The following is a 23,966-nucleotide window of genomic DNA, read 5'->3' on the forward strand; positions in this document are numbered from 1 at the left end:
TTTTGTGTAAAAAATTGAATAATTTATAGGAAAAAAAAGGAAAAATAGGGAATAAGGCGACGAGCAACAAGAAAATTCACAAAAATTAGAAATAAAAAACCGGTTTTTTTCAAAAATTGAGAATTAATAATAAAAAGCCATCCTGCGAAGTTGCATCAGATCATCGATTATGTGATATCTGAAAAATCGGTGATTTTTGAAAAGAAAATAAATTTTTTGGATTAAAAATTTCTGGAAACCTACAAAAAATAATTTTTCAACTTTTCCGGCAAAAATCGCGAAAAAAACTGGGTTTTTTTCAAATTTTCGGGGAAAACAAAAAAAAAATTTTTTTAATTATTTTTTTAATTTTCTCCAGAAGTTTTTCTCTGGAAAAAACTGCTGAAAACTAGAAATTAATGGAAAATTGAAATTTTTTTCCCAATCAAAAATGGCGAAATCCTAATTTTCAAACAATTTCAATTCTCAGTATTATCGAAAAAATACGATCGCACAAATTTCTCATAATTTATTTTTGATCTACCGAAAAAATCCTAATTATTTCTTTTTCGACACTTTTTTTTTGCGTTTTTTAACAGGCAAATTTAGAAAAAATCGCGAAAAAACCTATTTTTACAAATTTTCTAAAAATATTTAAATTTCAACTATTTTTTCAGACTATTTTTTCGGAAAATTCAATGAACAAAAAGTCAGAATCTCCAGCAATTTTGAGAAACTATTTTTTTGTTGGAATTTCTGAGAAACTCGTGTTAAAATTACATTTAAATTCGATTTTTTGAGAGTTTTTAGCTAAACAAAAATTAAATTTCCATAAATTTCCTATGAACTTCGTTAATTTTGCCCGAGTTTCGCACGAAAATGGAGTTTTTTTCTTCGAATTTTAGACATTTTAATCATTCGGAAGCTAATAATCCCAACTTTGGACATTTTTTTCAGAAATTCCCTAAAAATTTCTGCATATATCATTAGTTCTTTTTTTTTAATTTTGCACTTTCAATATTATTTTTTTATGAAATTTCAACTTTTTTTTTGATATTAAAAAAAATTGATTTATTTTTTCAATTTGAAGCAAAAATCCAAATTTTTAAAAATTTATAGTCGATTGTCAGCTATTTTTATGAACAAAAAATTAGATTTTCAGAATTTTTTTTTTCGATTTTCCGAGAATTTCAGTTAATTTCAGTACACTCCCAATATGATTTTTTTCAAAAAAAAAAAACATTTTTTTTCGAGATTTAAAAAATAAATTGATGTTTTTTGTAAATTTATACTAAAAAAATAAAAATCCGAATTTCGGTCATTTTTCTTGAATTTTTCATGATTTTGCCGACTGATTTTTGGCGGCACGTTTTTTTCCAATTTTCACACCTCCCAACGCCGAGCCTTCTCGCCAAATCAGTTTTATCATAAAGTGATAAGTGTAAATATTGTTCAACAACATCTCCATCGATAAGATTCCTAGCATTTCGTCCGTTAACAATCGGTTGAGATGGTTTCGCAGATCGTGATCCCTTGATATGAAGTCCAGCGATTTGTGGTGTCACACTTCCGATGAATGTTTGAAGGAAATGAAGTCGACGATATGATTTTTCAGTTAATGGACGAACAAATCCAAATGAACCATCTAATGATGCAAATACTGTTGTCATTCGTTGTTCAATTGCCTCTTTTTCATCTTCATTATTTAATTGGAGCAGCGATGTGTGACCTGGAAAATGGAACGATTTTCGGCTAAAAATGTCATTTTTCAGTTGAAAACTGACTGAAAATGTAATTTTTCATACAGAAATTCATACGAAAATAATAGTTTTTTCGATTTTTTTACCCTGAAAAATACCTAAAAATCGGGATTTTTTTTTTAATTTGAAAAAAAATTCCGATTTTTCGATTTTAATCTGAAAATACCAAAAAATCGGAAATTTTCGATTTTCCGCGTTGATGAAAATTTTCCTGAAAATTAAAAAAAAAAATTTTTTGCAAAATTCCAATTGGAGCGCATTTGCATCATTTGAAAATTTGAATTTCCTCCAAAAATTCAGTTTTTCCTAAAATAATTTTAAAAAATCGGGATTTTTTTTTTCATTTTGAAAAAAATCCGTTACTATTTTTTTAAAACCATTTTTTATCTGGAAATACCGAAAAATCGGAATTTTTTTTCATTTAAAAAAAAAAGTCCGATTTATGATTTTTTTAATCTAAAAATACCAAAAAAATCGGAAATTTTCAAAAATTTTGTGCAATTTTCCCAATGGAGCGCATTTGCATCATTTGAAAAATTGAATTTCCCCAAAAAATTCAGATTTTTCGATTTTTACTCTTTTTTTAAATTGGAAAATGTAGAAACAAAAAAATCTAAAATAATTTTAAAATTACCTAAATCGGGAAAATTTTGCAACTTTAGAAAAAATTCCGATTTTACGATTTTTTATCTGAAGACTATGATATTTCCAAAAAAACAACTCATTGGAGCGCACTTGCAACAGAAATTGAGTGAAACCGCCATTTTACGGATGAAAATTGACCGAAAAGTCATTTTTCGAATAAAAATTGATTGGAAATGGCATTTTTCAGACAAAAATTATCTTAAAATATACATTTACCGGTTAAAAATTGACTGAAATTTGCATTTTCCAGATAAAAAATCTCTTCAGCAGGCGAAAATTAATGGAAAATGCAATTTTTCGGATGAAAATTAACTGAAAATAAGATTTTTTTTTTGATAAAAATTTATGGAAGAGAGTCACTCTTCTGGCGAATATTAATCGAAAATTGACTGGGAAATTCCATTTTCCAGATAAAAAATCATCATGGGAATGACATTTTTCAAACGAAATTTGGCAGAAAATTTCACTTTTCGAACAAAAATTACCTGAAAAAGTCACTTTTTCGGATGAAAATTGTATTTTCTTTAGAAAAGTGTTCAATGATTTTTATTTTTGCAATAAAAATTGCAAAAATAAAAAATGAGATTTTCAATCAATTTTCCAACGAAAATTGATATTTTCATTCCACATTTTCGCTTTCAGTATGTTCTAATCAAAAAATGCCATTTTCAGGTCTTTTGCATTCAGAAAATGGCGGTTTTTTTTTCAATTTTTCAAACGAAAAATATATTTTTATATTTTCAGTCAATTTTTGCCGGAAAATTGATATTTTCATTCAAATTAACCTCGAAACATTGTGATTTTAAGTCATTTTAAGTCAGTTTTAGATCACTCGTAAAAATAACATTTTCGCGGTCGAATTTTCCCGAGAGATGGATGACATTTTCAGACAATTTTATTTTCTGAAAAATGACATTTTTAGTCGCTTTGGGCCCGAAAAATCACATTTTCAGCCAATTTCAGACACAAAATTGTGTGTGGTGTTTCGAGTAGATTTTTCAATCCAAAAATAACATTTTCGCTCAATTTCCACTCCAAAAATCCGTACAAACGCATTATTTTCAGTAAATTTTCACTCGAAAAATGATTTTTCCAATCATTTTTTGTTTAAAAAAAACGACGACATGTCCAAATTTTCGTCCAAATGTTCCCGAAAAATGACGTTTTCAGCCAATTTTAGACTCAAAATTGCGTGCTTGAGTAGTAGATTTTTCAAAAATCAAATTTCGTTTGAAAAATGTCATTCCCATGATGATTTTTTATCTGGAAAATGGAATTTTCAGTCAATTTTCGATTAATATTCGCCAGAAGAGTGACTCTTCCATAAATTTTTATTAGAAAAAAAACTCTTATTTTCAGTTAATTTTCATCCGAAAAATTGCATTTTCCGTTAATTTTCGCCTGCTGAAGAGATTTTTTATCTGGAAAATGCAAATTTCAGTCAATTTTTAACCGGTAAATATATATTTTAAGATAATTTTTGTCTGAAAAATGCCATTTCCAATCAATTTTTATTCGAAAAATGACTTTTCGGTCAATTTTCATCCGTAAAATGGCGGTTTCACTCAATTTTTATCTGAAAAATGTCATTTCCAATCAATTTCCACACTTCAAAAACCGCCCCCCCCCCCCAAATTACCTCTCAACCTCACAAACGCATTAATATTCGTTCCAATATTAATAGCAGCTCTAACAGTAAGTCGTTCGCCTCCATTCGATTCAGGTGCCTCGGGAGCATAGTTGAACATTGTAATATTTCCCGTCTCATCACTCAACAAAAATCCAACATGTGCTCCATCAACGACAAGCTGTGAAGCCATCGGAGGCTGTGCACACTTTCGATCATCTCTCGATGCAATTGACATTGCCTTATTATCCTCTTGAAAACGAATAAGTGACATACTTTCGCGTGCATCACACGCAATTGCAATAGTTCGAAGCGAATGTAGTTGATAGACATAATAATGCATATCAAGAAATGAAATTCCCATTAAATCATTATCTTTAAACTGCCAAATGAACACTTTCTGACCCATTCCACACAATAAAAGCCCATTAATAGCACACAATCCGGTGACGGGTCCCTTTTGTTCTTTATCAAATAAAACTTTGATTTTTCGATTCGAAGTCGGTTGATCAGGCTCTGGTACCACTTCAATCACTTCACACAGGATAATCCGCCCACGCACGAGCACTTCTTCTCCGTAATTGTTGACTGTTCCCATCGCGAGCAACGTTTCGAGTCCACTGATTGTTGATTCGGATTTGAGTGCAACGTCTTCGCACGCTGTGACAGCTTCCATGTCTTCGAATGAGATTTCTGTGTTGGGGACAGCTGCCCAGTCTTGGGACGAGAAGAGCTGCAAAAATAATGGATTTTTTTTTGTCAAAATTCAAAATTAGGGTGAAAACACAAGCTAGCTTTTACACACCAACATTGAATCTTCACACTGCAACTTTTTCCTCACGAGGGACGAGGAAAAGTGGTTTCTAGGCCATGGCCGAGGGGCCGACAAGTTTCAGCGGCCATTTATCTTGCTTTGTTTTCCGCCTGTTTTCTTTCGTTTTTCATCGATTTTTTTCGTTTTTTCTTAATAAAACTGATAAACAAATATTTTTTGCAGATGCCAAAACGATTTCCAAGTCAAAAAAAAAAAATGTATTCAGTGGGCAAGCAGCGGTGAAAGTGGTCAATGCAATATGATGGATTACGGGAATACAAAACCTAAACTTTTTCTGAAACATGATACATATGCTGCTTAAATGCTGAGACTACCTGATTTTCATAACGAGACCGCTGAAAAAGTTTTGAGGTTTTCAAAATTCAACTTTTTGTGCGAAAATCTCGACTTTTTCACCAAAAAAGTTGAATTTTGGAAACCTCAAAACTTTTTCAGCGGTCTTGATATGAAAATCAGGTAATTTCAGCATCTAAGCATCATATGTATCATGTTTCAGAAAAAGTTTAGGTTTTTTATTCCCGTAATCCATCATATTACATTGACCACTTTCACCGCTGCTTGCCCACTGAATACATAATTTTTTTACTTGGAAATTGTTTTACTAGGGAATGGCCAGCTTAGGGGTGAGGTACCTAGAGACGCCACATATGCCAAACGGAAGCTGAGATTATTGGCTACAAGAATATGCTTTCAAATTCTGCAACGGACCTCTGGGAGTCTGGAAATTCTTGCCTGAAATTATGCTTTTGAATGCTCGAAAGTGGTAAGAATTTAGAATTTATTACAGAAAAACGTTTAATTAATAAAATTAGTTTTATACTTGAAACAAGTACTGTATGCACTGTCTCAAAACACATTTTCATCTTTTCTAGGTATTCAACTTCACGTTTTTCTGTAATAAATTCTAAATTCTTACCACTTTCGAGCATTCAAGAGCATAATTTCAGGCAAGAATTTCCAGACTCCCAGAGGTCCGTTGCAGAATTTGAAAGCATATTCTTGTAGCCAATGTCTCAGCTTCCGTTTGGCATATGTGGCGTCTCTAGGTACCTCACCCCTAAGCTGACCATTCCCTAGTTAGCATCTGCAAAAAATATTTATTTATCACTTTTAATAAGAAAAAACGGGAAAAAGCTGTGAAAAACAAAAGAAAACAGGCGGAAAACAAAGCAAGATAAATGGCCGCTGAAACTTGTCGGCCCCTCGGCCATGGCCTAGAAACCACTTTTCCTCGTCCCTCGCGAGGAAAAAGTTGCAGTGTTTGGGTTTAAAATAGCTTTTTCTTCGAGATACTCTTCAAAAATATTTGAAAAAGAATTTTCAGGTTCAAAAATTTCCAATTTTTAATTCATTTTTCGCCGCGCGCGCTCACATTCAGTGTATACTTCGGTGGTGCTGGAAGTACAAAATTCTCGTCTTTTTCATGAATTTCCTCCTGTTTATCATCATTCATGACGACCCAAATCTTGTTACTCGGCTTCGGAATCGACGAAACAACTGCATAGACATCCGAATTCATCAGATATCTGACGTGATGAATTGTTCGGCCAACTTCAATCTTTTTCACGGGATACGGCATTTCATAGTCGAAATCTGGATGCATTCGGGCGATACGGAGCTCTGATTTGTGTTGAGTCATGTAGACAATACCGTGGAGCACGTTTTCATTGTTGAACGGAGTGAATGCTCTGAAAACAAAAAGGGAAATTTCCAATAATTCTTGAGGATTACTGTAGGTAGCACCAATTGTAGTATGCAAACACCGTATTTTACGCAATTTAAACGGTGGAATACCGAAATTTGAGACTTTGTCTTCTCTTTTTTTTAATTTCGAGACCTACAACATTGCGTAAAATCTGGTGTATTGGGTTTACTGTAGTCCGTGTTTGCGTACTTTCGGACCTACAGTAACCCTAATTTTTTGTAATACAGAGCCAGTGCTTTGAAATTCCTGAGCCGTTGGTGAAATAAGGCAAGAAATTCGAATTTAGTGCTTAAATGTGGAGTAACAAAATTTGAGACTTTGTCTTTTTAGACCAAAATTGGTCCAAAACTACCGAATTTCGTAATGAGACGTTCTGAAAATTTCTCAAAAAAAAAAGTTATGGCAGTTCAAAGTTTGGCAAAATAAGGCCCATTTTCAGCTAAAATCCAAAATTTTTCCAACTTCTCGGTGTTGCAACGTCTGGAACCTAACTTTTATTTATTCATCACTTTTTTAATAAATATTGTGGTCTTTGAGTGGGCGTTTATTCGTTGATTTAAGTACATTTATGGTCTTTGTGGCACAAAATGTAACCTTTATTTGTGCCCCACTGACAATAAATGTACTTAAAACAACGAATAAACGCCCACTCAAAGACCACAATATTTATTAAAAAGTGATGAATAAATAAAAGTTAGGTTCCAGACGTTGCAACACCAAGAAGTTGGAAAAAAATTGAATTTAGCTGAAAATGGACCTTTGTTTGCCAAACTTTGAACTGCCATAACTTTTTTGGAGAAAATTTCAGAACGTCTCATTACGAAATTCGGTAGTTTTGGACCATTTTGGGTCTAAAAGCGAAGTCTCAAATTTTGGTACTCCACATTTAAGCACTAAATTCGAATTTCTTGCCTTATTTCACCAACGGCGGCTCAGGAATTTCAAAGCACTGGCTCTGAATTACAAAAAATTCGGGTTACTGTAGGTCCGAAAGTACGCAAACACGGACTACAGTAAACCCAATACACCAGATTTTACGCAATGTTGAGGAATTCGAATTTTCACAGACGTTCTGAAATTTTTTGAATAAAAATCGGACTCCCCGTTAACTTCTATTCACAAAACACAATTGGCGTAAAACCGGATGTTTTGGGTTACGGTAGTGTCAGTGTTTGCGTACTTTTGGAGCTACAGTAACCCGAATAGTTCAAATGTGAAGTTAGGGACTCAGAAAAGTGAGAAAAGTTGTAAAAATGATCGGAGAAATCATAGTTCAAAGTTAAAACGTGAGGGGAAATTATTGAATTAGTCAAAAATGGGCATTTCAAGCTTTAAACTCGTTTTCTGCAAGTTTTAACTACTAAATTCAAAATCTCCATCACATTTTGCACCTAAAAACTTGAATTTAGGAAGTCTAAAACGATTTTTTTAACTTGTCGGGTTACTGTAGCTTTAAAAGTAAGGAAACACCGAATTCTACAAAATTTTGAGATAAAGCTCTGAAAATTGATGGTTTGGGGGTGAAAAATGGCGGGGAATTCGAATTTTTGTATGAAATTTTCTGGAAAAACTAATCGTCGAGGATCCTAAATTCGAATTTTTGAATTTTCGGGTTACTGTAGCTTCAAAAGTACGCCAACACCGAATTCTACGCAATTTTAAGATAAAGCTCTGAAAATTGATGGTTTGGGGGTGAAAAATGGCGAGGAATTCGAATTTTTGTTTGAAATTTTCTGAAAAAACTAATTCGAGGATCCTAAATTCGAATTTTTGAATTTTCGGGTTACTGTAGCTTCAAAAGTACGCGAGAACACCGAATTCTACAAAATTTTGAGATAAAGCTCTGAAAATTGATGGTTTGGGGGTGAAAAATGGCGGGGAATTCGAATTTTTGTATGAAATTTTCTGGAAAAATCGATTTTCGACTAAATCGAGTGTCCTAAATTCAAATTTTTGCATGAAAAAATCTGAAAATTCCAAAAAATTGCTCCGTACTTAATCGGTCCATCGACCGTCATCTGATGTGTCTGCATACCACCCCATGCACCATAGACAAGAAGTGTTGGTACAGCGCCCACAATCATCACACCATTGTTCACTGAGGAGACTCGTTCGAATGGATGAATCAGTGAAAAGCGTTTTCCATTATTGATTTTCATCTCGAACTGCAAGCAAAAAAATGAATAAATTGGAGGAATTTTTCGCTCAAAAATTTATTCAAAAAAAATTTCAAGAACTGGATTTTTTTCAGCCAATTTTCATTTTTTAAATAAAAAATCTATGAAAAAGTTTAATATTATTTTTTTTTAATACAAATTTTCGTTAAAATTTGAAAAATGCTTAAAAATTTGAATAATTTACTCATAAACTTTTTTTTTGAAAACTTAAAAAAAATTCCTAAAAATTTGAATATTTTATTCAAAAAGCCCAATTTTTCAAATTTGTGAGTTAATACAAATTTCTTAATAAAAATCTGAATTTTTCGAATTTTGTCCGAACAGGCAGAAATTCGAAAAATTTAGAGTTTTTCAAAAGTATCGAAGAAAAATTTGAAATTTTTTGAAAAAAAATCCGATTTTCCACGAATTTTTACGAAAAAAGAGAAATTTTTGCAGTAATATTGGAATTTTGCTCAAAATTGTCCAAAAATCAACATCTATCACTTTAAAAATTTTATTCAAAAAGTAAAATTTTTGGTTAAAATTTGAATAATTTACTCATAAAACTCTTTTTTTTTCTGAAAAATCTTGAAAAATCTCTGAAAATTTTGAATATTTTATTCTAAAAGCCCAATTTTTCAAATTTGTGAGTTTCGCGGAGGTCTTTAACGAAAAACCGAACTTTTCGAATAAAATATTTAAATTTTCAGAGATTTTTCAAGATTTTTCAGAAAAAAAGAATTTTATGAGTAAATTATTCAAATTTTAACCAAAAATTTTACTTTTTGAATAAAATTTTTAAAGTGATAGATGTTGATTTTTGGACAATTTTGAGCAAAATTCCAATATTACTGCAAAAATTTCTCTCTTTTTTCGTAAAAATTCGTTGAAAATCGGATTACTTTTGAAAAACTCTAAATTTTTCGAATTTCTGCCTGAAAATGTTTTAAAAAAAGTAGAATTTTTTCAAATTTGGCTTGAAAAAATCGCCAAAATGCGAATTTTTCAATACTTTTTCGGACAAAATTCGAAAAATCCTCCAGATTTTTATTAAGAAATTTGCATTAAGCGCGCCGAGAGAGCTTCAATTTAAGTATAATCATGACTAGGTTCCGTAAATTTTGAAAATTTTTGGGTCTCGCCGCGACGAAAAGCTACAGTAACCTTCGCGGTGAGATCTGAAAATTGGCGAAAATTGACCAACAATTTGTGCTACCAATATATATTCAATTTTCCAGTCGAAAACCGAGAAAAAAGCTGCAAATTTTTTAGTAAATTTTTCAGTTTTTCTTTTTTCGGGGTCTCGCCACGAAAAGCTACAGTAACCTTCGCGCGGTGGGACCCAAAACTCATAAAACTTTTCGGAAAAATCATAACCTAGTCATGATTATACTTAAATTAAAGCTCTTGGCGGGCTGAGTTCAGATTTAGCTGAAAAATCGCCTATTTTTTCGGTTAATTTCGGTTTTTCGTGCGAAAAATCGATGATTTTCCACCCCCTACCGGAGCCCGTTTTCCGTCGGAATTCAAATGAGACGATGTTCGGAGGCAAATAAAGTGTGGAAGCTTTCGGAAAGAAATTCCAAGGTGTCCAGGAATCGGATTTGAGCTCGAGAACATCTCATACAGGACTACTTGCTCGTCGACAATTGCCATCAGAATCGGATGGGCCTGGTTGATTCCCATTCCTGAAAAAAAAAGCAATTTTAAGACGGAAAAATCGAATTTTTCCGCAAAAATTCAAATTTCCGCCTAAAATTTGTTATTTTCTCATTGGAGCGCACTTGAAGCCTACGGTCGCTGTGAAAAATTCAAATTTTTGAGTAAAAATTCACATTTTTGAGTAAAAATTCAGAAAAATCGACTAAATTCCAGATTTCTGGCTTGAAAATCGTATAAAAACCAAATTTTTAAATAAAAATTCAAATTTTCGCCTAAAATTCGCTGTTTCTCATTAGAGCGCACTAGCGAACGGTCGGTGAAAAATTGAAATTTTAAAAAATTTGCAAAATTTGCAAGTTTTTCATGGATTTTTCCGGTTTTCTCGATTTTTCAGAATTTTTCACGGTTTTAAAGTCAAATTTTCCGCAAAAAATTCAGAAAAAAGGCTGAAATTCCATATTTCTCGCTTGAAAATCGTACAATAACCAATTTTCGAAGCAAAAATTCAAATTTTCTACGGTCGGTGTGAAAAATTCAAATTTTTTAGTAAAAAAAGGTTCTAGGTCAAAATTAGGCAAATTTTCTTGTTTTTACGCTGCAAAAAATCAATTTTTCCGCAAAAATTCAGGAAAAATCGCTTGAAAATGGCATAAAAACCTATTTTTTAAGTAAAAATTCAAATTTCCGCCCAAAATTCACTGTTTTCTCCTTGGAGCGCACTTTTGTAGCATACGGTCGGTGTGAAAAATTCAAATGTAAAAAACAAATTTGCGAAATTTGCAAGTTTTTGATTTTCCCGGTTATTCGGAAAAAAAATTGACGAATTTTCTCGATTTATCATCAATTTTCGGCGGTTTTTCAGAATTTTTCACGGTTTTAAAGTAAATTTCTCCGCAAAAAATTAGAAAAAATGTTAAAATTTCAAATTTCTGGCTTGAAAATTGTAAAAAAAACTTAATTTTTAAACCAAAAATTTAAATTTCCGCCTAAAATTCGGTGTTTTCTTATTGGAGCGCACTTGAAGCAGTCGCTTGGTCGTGGTTAAAAATTCAAATTTTTGAGTGAAAATTCCAGATTTCTCGCTTGTAAAAACCGAATTCTTTTGATGCAAAAATTCAAATTTCGGCTTAAAATCGTGTTGTTTTCTCATTAGAGCGCACTTACCGAAGCCTACGGTCGGTGTGAAAAATTTAAATTTTTGAGTGAAAATTCGGCGGTTGTTTCTTACGAGTTCGACGTAATTTTGCGGTGGTGGAGCGCAGTTGCAGCATACGGGAAACCGAAAATTTGAATTTTCGCTTTATTTTTTAGTTTTATCATTAGAGCGCATTTGTACTATGCGAAAAATTCAATGTGAAAAATTCAATTTTCAGCGCGCGGAATCGATTTTTCATGATTTTTCACGATTTTAAAATCAATTTTTCCCGTTTTCTCTCCAGTTTTCCGGCCGGCGTACTAACCAACAATCTGCGCCTCTAAAACGCGTTCGCACAACTGTTTCATTTCCGTATTCAGCTGTTCGGCTTCATCTGTAGGCACAGAGGCCTCTTTTGCCGCCTGCTGAGCCTTCGCCTTCCGCTCTTTTTCCTCTTCTTCAACAGTTAAATCAACGAGAAGTTCTGGAACATTCGAGAAACGGCCAATTTGATAAACTACTTCCATTTCTGGTAGAGAATGAATTGAAAGACGGCCATTTTCGTGTGAAACAATCAGCCAATGGGAAATGCTCGCTGAAAATTGGGAAAAAAATAAAAAATTAGGGAATTTTCGGCGGGGAAAATTGGGCAAAAAACACACAAATTTTTCGAATTTCTGCCTGAAAATGTTTAAAAAAGTAGAGTTTTTTCAAATGTGGCTTGAAAAAATCGCCAAAATGTGTGAATTTTTCAATACTTTTTCGGACAAAATTCGAAAAATCCAGATTTTTATTAAGATTTGCATTAAGCGCGCCGAGAGCAGCTTCAATTTAAGTATAATCATGACTAGGTTCCGTAAATTTTAAAAATTTTTGGGTCTCGCCGCGAAAAAAAGCTACAGTAACCTTCGCGGTGAGTGACCTGAAAATTGGCGAACAAAACCAACAATTTGTGCTACCAATATTCAATTTTCCAGTCGAAAACCGAGAAAAAAGCTGCTGCAATTTTAGTAAATTTTTCAGTTTTTCTTTTTCGGGTCTCGCCACGAAAAGCTACAGTAACCTTCGCGCGGTGGGACCCAAAATTCATAAATTGCACTTTTTGACTCAAAAAATAGGGATTTTTAGTGTAAATTCCTTTGGGGAAATTGCTTTAAAACACGCCTATGGGTCCACCGAATGACCGAATATTATGATAAAAAACTTTAAAAAAATTTTCTAGATTTTATATGATTTTTTTTGAAAATTGGAAAAATCACAGTTTTTTTCACCTAATTATTTTTCAATTTCCACCAATTGGATTTGTTCGGTGGAGCGCGCTTGCATTATTTTTATTAATTAATTTTATTTATTCTCGTTATTTTTCCGATTTTCTTCATTTTCTATGTTTTTTCCTCGGAAAATGGAAGAAATAAACAAGACAAATGCGAAATGTTTGTTAAAAAGTAATTGAAAATGCGCGTAAAACTGTAAAATGTACTAATTTCAGACTTGTTGTCGTCGTCGGAACTCAGAATATCACAGTTTTACGCATTTTCAATTACTTTTTAACAAACATTTTGCATTTGTCTTGTTTATGTCTTTCATTTTCCGCGAGAAAAAAACATAGAAAATGAAGAAAATCAGTCAAATAACGAGAATAAATAAAATTAATTAATAAAAATAATGCAAGCGCGGCGCTCCATCGATCGAACAAATCCAATTGGTGGAAATTGAAAAGTAATTAGGGGAAAACTGAAATTTTTTCAATTTTTAATCAAAAATCATATAAAATTTAGGAAAAATTTTAAAAGTTTTTTATCATAATATTCGGTCATTCGGTGGACCCATAGGCGTGTTTTAAAGCAATTTCCCCAAAAAAATTTAATTTTTTTTAGTACAAATCCCAATTTTGAGTCAAAAAGTGCAGTTTTGGGTGTTTTTTACCCAATTTTCCCCGAAAATTCCCTAAAAAATATCGATTTTTCACATTTTTCCGCTTAAAAACAGCCAAAAATTCGAATTTTTTTCTTTTTTTCCGGGTTGAAAACTCTCACAAAAAGTTCTCGTCGGATCAATTGCATCGGATTGTTCACCACCACGACTTGATTGGATAGCATCGTGTCCCAAACGCTTTCGTTTTCGTGTATTCGACTGTTTTATCGTGGCTTCTCCGTCTGAAATTTGAAAATTTTCGTGGAATTATTGGAAATTTGACCGAATTTTGCACAATAACTGATTCAAAAAAAAAATCCCCCGGAGAAACTTGGAAAAAAAAGTTTTTAAAAATAGCCTCAATTTGTGGAAATTTACGATATTTCTCATTAGAGCGTGGTTGCAGCGGTGGGAAAATTTGAATTTCCAGTCCATTTCTCAACTTTTTTGGGAGATTTTAAAGCAAATTTTTTCAACCCTTAAACCTTAAACCAGGAGTGTGCGGCAAATTTCAAAATTTGCCGCCGCACACTCCTGGTTTAAGGGTTGAAAAAATTTGCTTAAAAAAAAAAGAAAGAGAAAAAAAAGTTGAGAAATGGACTGGAAATTCGAAAATTTTCCCACCGCTGCAACCACGCTCTAATGAGAAATATCGTAGATTTCCAGATTTCCAAATTAAAGTCACTTCCAAAATTTTCAAATTTTTCTTTAAATTTGAGCTAAAAATAAATTAAAATTCTGCAAAACATTTCAACTCCAATTTTTCAATTTTCCTCAATTTTTGCATCGAATTTCAGTCACTTTTTCCAGCAGATATCGCCAAATTTTTAGAGCGAATTTTAGCGAATTTTCATATTTTTCATCTATTTTTCCAGGTTTTACACACTTTCAACAGGAAAATTCTGTTCCATAATAGTTTCGTCTTCATCTCCATACAGAAAATCATCGTCTTCTCCGTGCAGCAAAATCGCTTCCTCGTGCTGCTCTTTTTTCATCATCGCATTTTCGGCGGTCGAAACTTCTCCGTCTCCTCCACCGCCCCCGCCCATGCTTTTCTCCGCCGCCGCAAATTTCATAATTTCCGAAGCATCAGCGTAAATCGAGATTGACGTGAGTTGTGTGAGATTCTGTGCGGTGGCGTGCCACGTGGCGAACGATGTTGCAGAGATATCGACTTCACGCAGCTGTACGTAGGGCTCCATGACGAGCTCGTAGAGCAAAAGCCGTCCATTTTGAGTGAGCAATGCCACGTATGGATCAACAATTGATGCTTGAATTACTGGAAAATTCGAATCAATATGAACTTCTTGCATTTGTTGTCCATCGGTGACCAACGCGATGCATGTAGAGGTTACCTGAAGAAAAATCCGATTTTTTTGATTTTTTCGACGAAAAATTTGCGATTTTTAGAGTTTTCTAATGGATTTTTAAAATAAGAAAATTGGAATTTTAGGGGGCTTGCTTTCGCTGCAATTTTTGATATAATCAGAAAAATATTGGAATTTTAGACGAATTGAAAGGTGGTGTGGTCTAATTTTTTTATTTGCCTAAACAAAAAATTCACAATAAATTCCAATTTTTTAGAAAAAAATATCTGAAATTGTCTTTAATAAAAACTCGCTCAAAATTCCAATTTTCCACCCAAAAAATGGCTGAAATTGACAAAAAATGCATGTTTTCCAAAAATCCAGCGAAAATCTCTAAAATTTAAAATTTTCAGTAAAATTTTTTTCAAAGTAAAAATCCGAAATTGCCGCCGAGAAAAAACTGAAAAATTCACCTAAAATTTAAAATTTTCAGTTATGAATATCTGAAACTATCTAAAAAGCACTTTTGTGAAAACCATTAAAATTTCCAATTTTTCATCAAAAAATGACTGATATTGCCCAAAAAACACTTAAAGGTTGTGTAGTAGAATTTTTTTAATTGCCTTTTTAGACTTAAAATTGTCTGAAAACACCGAATTTTATGATGAAACTTTTTGAAAACTTTTCAAAAAAAAGTTATGACGGCTCAAAAAATGGTCTAAAAATAGTTAAAATCGGAAATTTGACCAACTTTTTAATGTCGCAGCGGCTGGAAACAATTTTTTTTGAAATCACCGTCAAATTTTGAGTATACAAGTTGATTTAATTTCGTTTTAAACTTGATTAAGGTATTTAAAAGTCGATGGACGGCGAGTTTTGGTTCAAAAAAGTTAATAATCTCGCCGCCATCGCTTTTAAATACCTTAATCAAGCTTAAAACGCAATTAAATCAATTCGTATACTCAAAATTTGACAGTGATTTCAAAAAAAAGTGTTTCCAGCCGCTGCGACATTGAAAAGTTGGTCAAATTTCCGATTTTAACTAATTTTATGCCATTTTTGAGCCGTCATAACTTTTTTTTTGAAACGTTTTCAAGAAGTTTCATCATAAAATTCGGTGTTTTCAGACAATTTTGAGTCTAATAAAGCAATCAAAAAAATTCTACTACACAACCTTTAAGTGTTTTTTGGGCAATATCAGTCATTTTTTGATGAAAAATTGAAATTTTAATGATTTTCACAAAAGAAACGTGATTTTTAGATAGTTTCAGATATTCATAACTGAAAATTTTGAATTTTAGGTGAATTTTTCAGTTTTTTCTTGGCGGCAATTTCGGATTTTTACTAAAAAATTTTTTTTTTTTAATTTAAAAAAACATGCATTTTTCGACAATTTCAGAATTTTTTACTGAAAAAATTGGAATTTTAGTGTTTTTTTTGTCAATTTCAGCCATTTTTTGGTGGAAAATTGGAATTTTGAGCGAGTTTTTATTAAAGACAATTTCAGATATTTTTTTCTAAAAAATTGGAATTTATTGTGAATTTTTTTACCGAAAAATCAGATTTATAAGTGAATTCTGAAGTTTTTTTTTTCACAATTTCTGCTATTTTTTCTGATAAATCAGATTTATTTTTTCGTGTTTTTCCCTTTTTTTTTCTACTGAAAAACTTCATATTCCAATTTTTACACTAAAAATTGTCAAAAAATTGTCAAAAATTTGAATTTTCGGGGGGTTAAAAACTTTCAAAATTAAATTTAAAATAAATTTTTTTTTTCATCGGAATTATTGAAAAAAAAGTCTTTTTTTTCAGATTTTCACAGAAAAAAAAAATTTTTCCGATATTTTCAGCTGCTGCTCCAAGAGAGGAGTACCTGAACAGCTAGTGCTCCTTGGGAGAGCTCTCCAGCCGCCACAGTAGGCTCTCCAGTGACAAAAAGTTGCTCTTCCAACTCGACAAGCTCCTCGCCGAGCTCCAAAATCAACGTGGATCGAACTCTCGACACAATCAGATATTTATGAGATTCATTTTCTTTTCGCCCAACAGCCCAAAGTTGCTCGGCTCCTTCCAAAAGTGAGCTCGTAATGATTTCCGGTCGAAGGGATCTCTGATGAACACATAGGGCTCCGTTTTTTCCGTGGCCGCTCGCAGTTACCTGAAAAATTCAAAAATTTAGGCAAAATTGTGAAAATTTTGTCGATTTTTAAAAAAAAATTTCAAAAAAGACTGCCCAATTTTTTGAAAGTTTTTATTGAATTTCAGAGATTTTGAGGAATTCTCACATTTTCAAAAAATTTTCAAAGCTTTTAAGCTGGTTTTCATCAGTTTTTACTCATTTTTCTCGATTTTCAAGTTACTGCAAAATTCGATCAATTTTTCGGTTTTTTGTTGCGTATTTTCAAAAATTTCGGGTCCCGCCGCGAAAAAACTACAGTAACCTGAGCTATGAAAATTGAGTTTATTGTCACTTTTCTTGGAAGTAAGTCGAAAATTTCCGGTTTTGCAACTGTTTTAGAGGTTTTTTCAAAATTTTCTCATTTTTGTCGATTTTTTTTTGTTGATTGTTACGATGTTCCTACCATAAAACTACTCATGGAAGGTAAAATTGGCTGAAATTTCGTTTTTCAGTGGCAAAATTAATTTTCTTGAATTCAGCTCGCCGAGAGCTTTAAAATAAGTATAATCATGACTAGGTTCTGGTGATTTTGGGTCCCGCCACGAAAACTACAGTAACCTTCGTTCGTGGTGGGACCCAAAATTTCAAAAAAATAACGGAACCTAGTCATGATTACACTTATTTTAAAGCTCTCGGTGAGTGGCGATTTCAAAAAAGAATATAACAATTCCTGAATTCGGAAATTTCATGCAAATTTTGGATCTCGGCGCGAAAATTTCAAAATTTTAAAAACAAGTAAATGTACGATATATATATAGATGAAATCAGCACGCCGAGAGCTTCAAAATAAGTATAATCATGACTAGATTCCGTTAGATTTGAAATTTTGGGTCCCACCGCGAAGGTTACTGTAGCTTCGTGGCGGGACCCAAAATTTCAAATCTAACGGAATCTAGTCATGATTATACTTATTTTGAAGCTCTCGGCAAGCTGAATTCGAAATTCATAGAGAAAATATGTTTTCTGAAAATCAAAAATTTAAAAAAAAACGGGTGAAAATTACCAAAAATCACGTTTTAAGACAATTTTCAGTCAACTTTCACCTTTTTAAAACAAAATTCGCCAGTTTTAACAACTTTTCTCCGCTTTTCAAACATTTTTTCTCGATTTTTAGTCAATTTTCAGTGTACTTTTGGCCAATTTTTTGTTGGATTTTTTGGATTTTAAATGAAAAATAGAAAAAAAAAATTCAAATTTTACCAAATCAAAAACAGGATCCCGTCTTTTCGAAAAAAATTGGGTCCCGCCACGAAAACTACAACAATAACTTTCGTGCCGAGACCCAAAATTTCAAAACTAACGGAATCTAGTCGTGATTATACTTATTTTAAAGCTCTAGGCGAGAGGAATTCGAATTTTAAAAGAAAAATATGAAAACTAAGGTCATTTTGAGAAATATCTAACTTTTTTAGATTTTTTTAAAAATTCAATTTTTTGAACAAAAAATTCAGATTTTTAGCCAATTTTTTTTGTATTTTCTCTCATTTTTTTCTCGGGATTTTCACTGAAAAATGAAGAAAATTTTTTAAATTTTACCAAATCAAAAACAGGATCCCGTCTCTTCGCATCAACAAGATCATTACTCATATAATTTGGCCTTCCAACACACATTGATTTCACCGGTCCAACATTCCGAAGCCTATCAAGCTCTCGAAACTGCAGTGACTCATCAATTTGCTCATCATCATCATTTTGTTGCTCTTCAATTGCTCCACCATACAATTCCATATCATCTTCATCCAATTCAATTTCCGCCGCCGCCGGATCTTTATTATCGATTTTTAGACGTTTTACAGCACAATCTCGAGTGGTTTTTAGTAGAGTATACTCCAAAAGTTGAGAATCTCCGAGCCGTGAGCCAACGAATAGGTGACCAGGAGCACACACTGTTAGCGAGTAGGCAATTGAGGTTTCTGCAATTTTTTCGATTAAAAAAATGGAGTTTTTCAGTACATTATTGAAAATATTCATAGTTCTCATATTTTCATCTTAAAATTCGAATTCAGCTCGCCTAGAGCTTTCATTTAAGTATAATCATGACTATATTCCATTAGTTTTGAAATTTCGGGTCCCACCGAGCCAAAATAATTCAAATTTTTCGTAGTTTTCGCTAATTTCAGGCCAGAACTGCTCAATTTTCAGCCAATTTTCATGTCCCACCACGAAGCTACAGTAACCTTCGTGGCGAGACCCAAAATTTTTCAAAATCAACGTAACCAAGTCATGATTATACTTAAATTAAAGCTCTCAGAGAGCTAAATCCGAATTTATTAGTAAAAATCTGGATTTTTCGGTTTTTGTCTAGAAAAGTATCGAAAAATTGGCACTTTGTCAACTTCAACCTAGAAATTCCTAAATTTGAACAATTTTTTTTTAGCAAAATTTGATTTTTTTGTGTTTTTCGCCAATTTTAATCTAGAAATAACCAATTTTCAGAACAATTTTCAGCTAAATTCAAATTTCTTGTGTTTTTTGCCAAGTTTTCAGCAAATTTTCAGCTCATTTTAATTTTTTGTGCATTTTTTTCAAATTTGAATCTAAAAATTCTCAATTTTCCGCTAATTTTTCAGCTAAAATTTGATTTTTCTGTGTACCTTTCCAATTTTAATCTAGAAATTCCCAATTTTCAGCAAAAATTGGTATTTTTTTGTGCATTTTTTCCAAATTTAACCTACAAATTCTCAATTTTTAGCTAATTTTTCAGTTAAAATTGAATTTTTTGTGTTTTTGTGCCAATTTTTCAGCTAAAATTGATTTTTCTGTGTATCTTTCCAATTTTAATCTAGAAAATCTCAATTTTCAGCAAAAATTGAAATATTTTTGGACATTTTTTTCAAATTTTAATCTAAAAATACTCAGTTTTCCGCTAATTTTTCAGTTAAAATTGAATATTTTCGTGTTTTTTTGCCAATTTTTCAGCTAAAATTTGATTTTTTTTTGTGTTTTTCGCCAATTTTAATCTAGAAATTCCAATTTTCAGCGAAAAATTTTTCAGCAAAAGCTTGAATATTTTTGTGCATTTTTTTCAAATTTTAATCTACAACTACTCAATTTTTAGCTAATTTTTCCGTTTATTTTTTCAATTTTAATCTAGAAAATCCAATTCCACACCATAAACTTTGCTAAACTCCAGCGATTTGACAGTTCCACCACCGGATGACGTCATCAACCGCAACAAGAACAAATCTCCGTCGCGGCTGCCGACAGCAATTCGTCCATCTTCCATATAGACACTTGTAGAGCAATCCAACGTCATTTTCAAATGTTTCAAATCTTTTAACGGGAATTTCGTAAATCCATCATAACATGAATTGAGCACGAGACCACACGGCGGTACCGCCTGATTCAGATAGACTACTGTATTCGAGCCAAAAACCAGGGCTCCGCCGAGTGGTTTTGGGATTGGGAGCAGTTGGGAGCAGTCCATTGGAAGATTTGCAGTTTGCCAGACGACTGCAAATTGACGATCGACAATGTTCACGGAGACACCCATTATGCACATTGTATCGTAACGGACGCAGGCTCTGAAATTCAATTTTTTTTTTGGGTTTTTTAAACTAAAAAATTCGAATTCAGCTCGCCTGGGAGCTTTCATTTAAGTATAATCATGACTATATTCCATTAGTTTTGAAATTTCGGGTCCCACCACGCAGGTTACTGTAGCTTCGTGGCGGTACCCGAAAAACTAAGAAATAATCGATTGCAAGTATTGACGAGCCAAAATAATTCAAATTTTTCGTAGTTTTCGCTAATTTCAGGCCAGAACTGCTCAATTTTCAGCCAATTTTCATGTCCCACCACGAAGCTACAGTAACCTTCGTGGCGAGACCCAAAATTTTTTAAAATCAACGTAACCTAGTCATGATTATACTCAAATCAAAGCTTTCGGTGAGCTGAATTCAGATAAAACCTGAATTTTTCAATTTTCTAAAACAATTTTGGAAAATCAATTTTTTGAAAATTTCGCGTCGAGACCCAGAAATTTGTATTAAATTTCGGAATTCAACATTTTAATATTGTAATATAGAATCACCTCACCGAGAGCTTTAAAATAAGTATAATCATGACTAGGCTCCATTAAGTTTGAAATTTTGGGTCCCGCCACGAAGGTTACTGTAGTTTTCGTGACGGGACCCAAAATCACCAGAACCTGGTCATGATTATACTTATTTTAAAGCTCTCGGCGAGCTGAATTCAAAAATAAAATCAATTTTTACCTTCCAGGAGTAGTTTGAATTGGTTCATAAAGGAATAAAATTGTCGGCTCATAATATCCATCCAAAAATACCATATCAGCAATATTATCCAGCCGTGGATCGATTTGTTTCAGTGGAATAACATAACTATGAATTCTTTTCGAATTCTCATGAAATGGAAGAATTGCTATATGTTTTCCGTAGACAAGACACGCTGCACATCTGTTTGATGGATCCGAACGGACCAGTGGTGGCTGAAAATTGTGGTTGAAAATTGGATGAAAAGCTCAAAAAATGGCTAAAAACTGTCAGAAATAGCTGAAAATTAACCAATTTCTTAGAAAAATGACTGAGAATCAGAAAATTTGGCAAAAAAAAGACTAAAAATTGCCGAAAATCGCTTAAAAATCGTTTAAAAATCGTGAAAATCCCACATATTCTTTTTTTTTCTGGAAAATGGCTGAAAATTGATTATTTTGGCATAAAACTGAGTCAAAAAGCTTAAAAATAGTTAAAAATTGAGGAAAAATCTTGTAAATCCCAAATTTTCTGATTTTTTCCTTTAAAAATTGACAATTTTTCAGAAAAATGGCTAAAAAATAGCTGAAATTATGGGGGAAAAGCTTCAAAAAATGGCTAAAAAACTGTTAGAAATAGCTGAAAATTAACCAATTTCTTAGAAAAATGACTGAGAATCGGAAAATTTGGCAAAAAAATGACTAAAAATTGCCAAAAATCGTGAAAATCCCACATATTCTGATGCTTTTTGAGCGAAAATTGTTTTTTTTTCTGGGAAAATGGCTGAAAATTGATTATTTTGGCATAAAACTGAGTCAAAAAGCTTAAAAATAGTTAAAAATTGAAGAAAAATCTTGAAAAGCCCAAAATTTCTGATTTTTTCCTTAAAAAATTGACAATTTTTCAGAAAAATGGCTAAAAAATAGCTGAAATTATAGAGGAAAAGCTTAAAAAATGGCTAAAAACTGTCGGAAATATCTGAAAATTGATGAAAAATATCGTAAAAATCCCGAATTATCCGATTTTCCTCCCTAAAATTGATATTTTCCAGTCCAATGGCTGAAAATTAGCTGAAATTATGGAGGAAAAGCAAATGTCGATGTCCAAAAAATGATTAGAAATAGTTGAAAATGAGCGAAAAATTGCGATTTTTCTGATAAAAATTTGGAAAAGTCAAAGAAAAAGCTCCAAAAATGTATTAAAAATTGTCAGAAATAGCTGAAAATCTCATATTTTTCTGATTTTTTCCACAAAAATTGACAATTTTTTAGGAAAATGGCTGAAAATTAGGGGAAAAAAGCTTCAAAAATTCGGAAAAATATCGTAAAAATCCCGAATTATCCGATTTTTTCCTTAAAAAATTGACAATTTCTTAACAAAATGTCTGAAAATCGGAAAATTTGCCCGAAAATTGGCTTAAAAATTGCCAGAAATGACTGAAATTTGAAGAATTTCGTTGAAAAATCGATGAAAAATTGTGAATTTCCAGGTTTTACCAGAAAATTTAGAGAAAAAACGCCAAAAGTGCCATTTTAAATATAGTTTTTTCTGAAAAATCGACATTTATCGGGTCTCGCAGCGAAATTCACCACCGGGCTGCTGTAACTTTCGTGGCGGGACCCGAAAACTACGAAATTGAGCAAGTTTTCCGTTTTTTACATGAAATAATTAATTTTAATGGCATAAATACCATTTTAGGTGCAAAAAATCGTTGTTTTAAGCGAAAATTTACCTTTTTTTTTTTTTGAAAAATGCTTGAAAATCGATCATTTTAGCTAAAAATCTGAATCAAAAAGCTTAAAAATTGTCAGAAATAGCTGAAAAATAAATTTTCGCATGTTTTCTCGCGAAAATTGGCTTATTTCTTTAAAAAATGATTTAAAAAATCGGTTTTTTTTTTCAGTTTTTGGACAATTGTAAGCAAAATTTCGCGGTTTTTGCGATTTTTACAGTGAAATTATCCTTTTTTTAATGAAATATATACAATTTTTGGCCAATTTTTATCGAATTTTCACCTGAAAATGATTAATAAATCCATCTCGTAGATATTCATTTTCAAATGCATGAAGTGATATTGTTTGCATATTTCGTTCCTTTTCATTTATACTAACAATCGATAGTTTTGCATCGTCAAATGTCATTAGAATTGAATCTTGGTCCGGTAATTCTGAAAAAATGAAAAAAATCGAGAATTTTAGGTGGAAATTCGGCGTTTTTGACTCAAAATTCGATGGAAATTGGCCTAAATTCGGTGTTTTCAGTTGAAAAATTGGTTTTACAGCGTTTTCCCGCCGAAAAATAGCTCGAAAATGCTGTATTTTTCAGCTAAAAATTCAATTTTGAAGATTTCAGGATTTGACAAAAATCGCAATTTTTGACATTTTTCATCAATTTTCCAGGCCAAAAACGGATTTTCCACGAGTTTTTGGGTCACTTTCCATTGATTTTTCCCATTTTCACACGAAAAACGTACGCGGAACCCTCGCAACGGCGATAGAATGACATTTATTCAATAATCTGCACGAGAACATGCACTCCAATTTGGTTTTCTGCTGCCATTCTTCATTATCCTCGCCCGGCTCTTTGAGCACATATGGATTTACGCGAAAAATTCGAATAAACTTGGCTCCGATTGTGAGCAGCTGGAATCCGGTGTCTGAAAATGAAAAATTTGGGTGAGAAATTCGAATTTTTTGGGATTTTTTCGAATTTTTTGGGATTTTTTCCCAAGTTTCTAGCGCAATTTATTATTAAAACTTGCGTACTTTCTCCTGGCAAGAATTTTCCGTATGCCGAGAAGTTGATTGCTGTGGAATCGTCCGTTTCTCGGAGATATCCATACATTTGT

General features: G+C 32.4%; 1 protein-coding gene across 4 annotated transcripts; it reads right to left on the minus strand.

Moving 5' to 3' along the window:
- Positions 1-7: 7 nt before the first annotated feature.
- On the minus strand, positions 8-23,966 carry cpsf-1 (the record flags this gene model as incomplete). Of its 4 annotated transcripts, NM_067756.6 has the most annotated exons (16): positions 8-178; positions 1,369-1,708; positions 4,024-4,744; positions 6,219-6,534; positions 8,547-8,716; positions 10,214-10,398; positions 11,833-12,102; positions 13,544-13,663; positions 14,308-14,776; positions 16,602-16,883; positions 18,441-18,817; positions 20,016-20,428; positions 21,122-21,354; positions 23,134-23,285; positions 23,592-23,774; positions 23,884-23,966. In NM_067756.6, the coding sequence occupies 16 exons, from the start codon at positions 23,960-23,962 to the stop codon at positions 124-126; spliced, it is 4,365 nt and encodes a 1,454-aa protein (NP_500157.2). The 4 variants fall into 4 exon arrangements, with proteins under 4 accessions (NP_500157.2, NP_001431084.1, NP_001368312.1 ...); NM_001444100.1 differs by lacking the exons at positions 23,134-23,285; positions 23,592-23,774; positions 23,884-23,966 and having other exon boundaries at positions 124-178; positions 21,122-21,195; NM_001380079.1 differs by lacking the exons at positions 6,219-6,534; positions 8,547-8,716; positions 10,214-10,398; ... (8 more) ...; positions 23,592-23,774; positions 23,884-23,966 and having other exon boundaries at positions 124-178; positions 4,024-4,687.

The sequence above is a fragment of the Caenorhabditis elegans genome, chromosome IV (genome assembly GCF_000002985.6).
Source record: "Caenorhabditis elegans chromosome IV".
In the NCBI taxonomy this organism is placed as follows: Eukaryota; Metazoa; Nematoda; class Chromadorea; order Rhabditida; family Rhabditidae; genus Caenorhabditis; species Caenorhabditis elegans.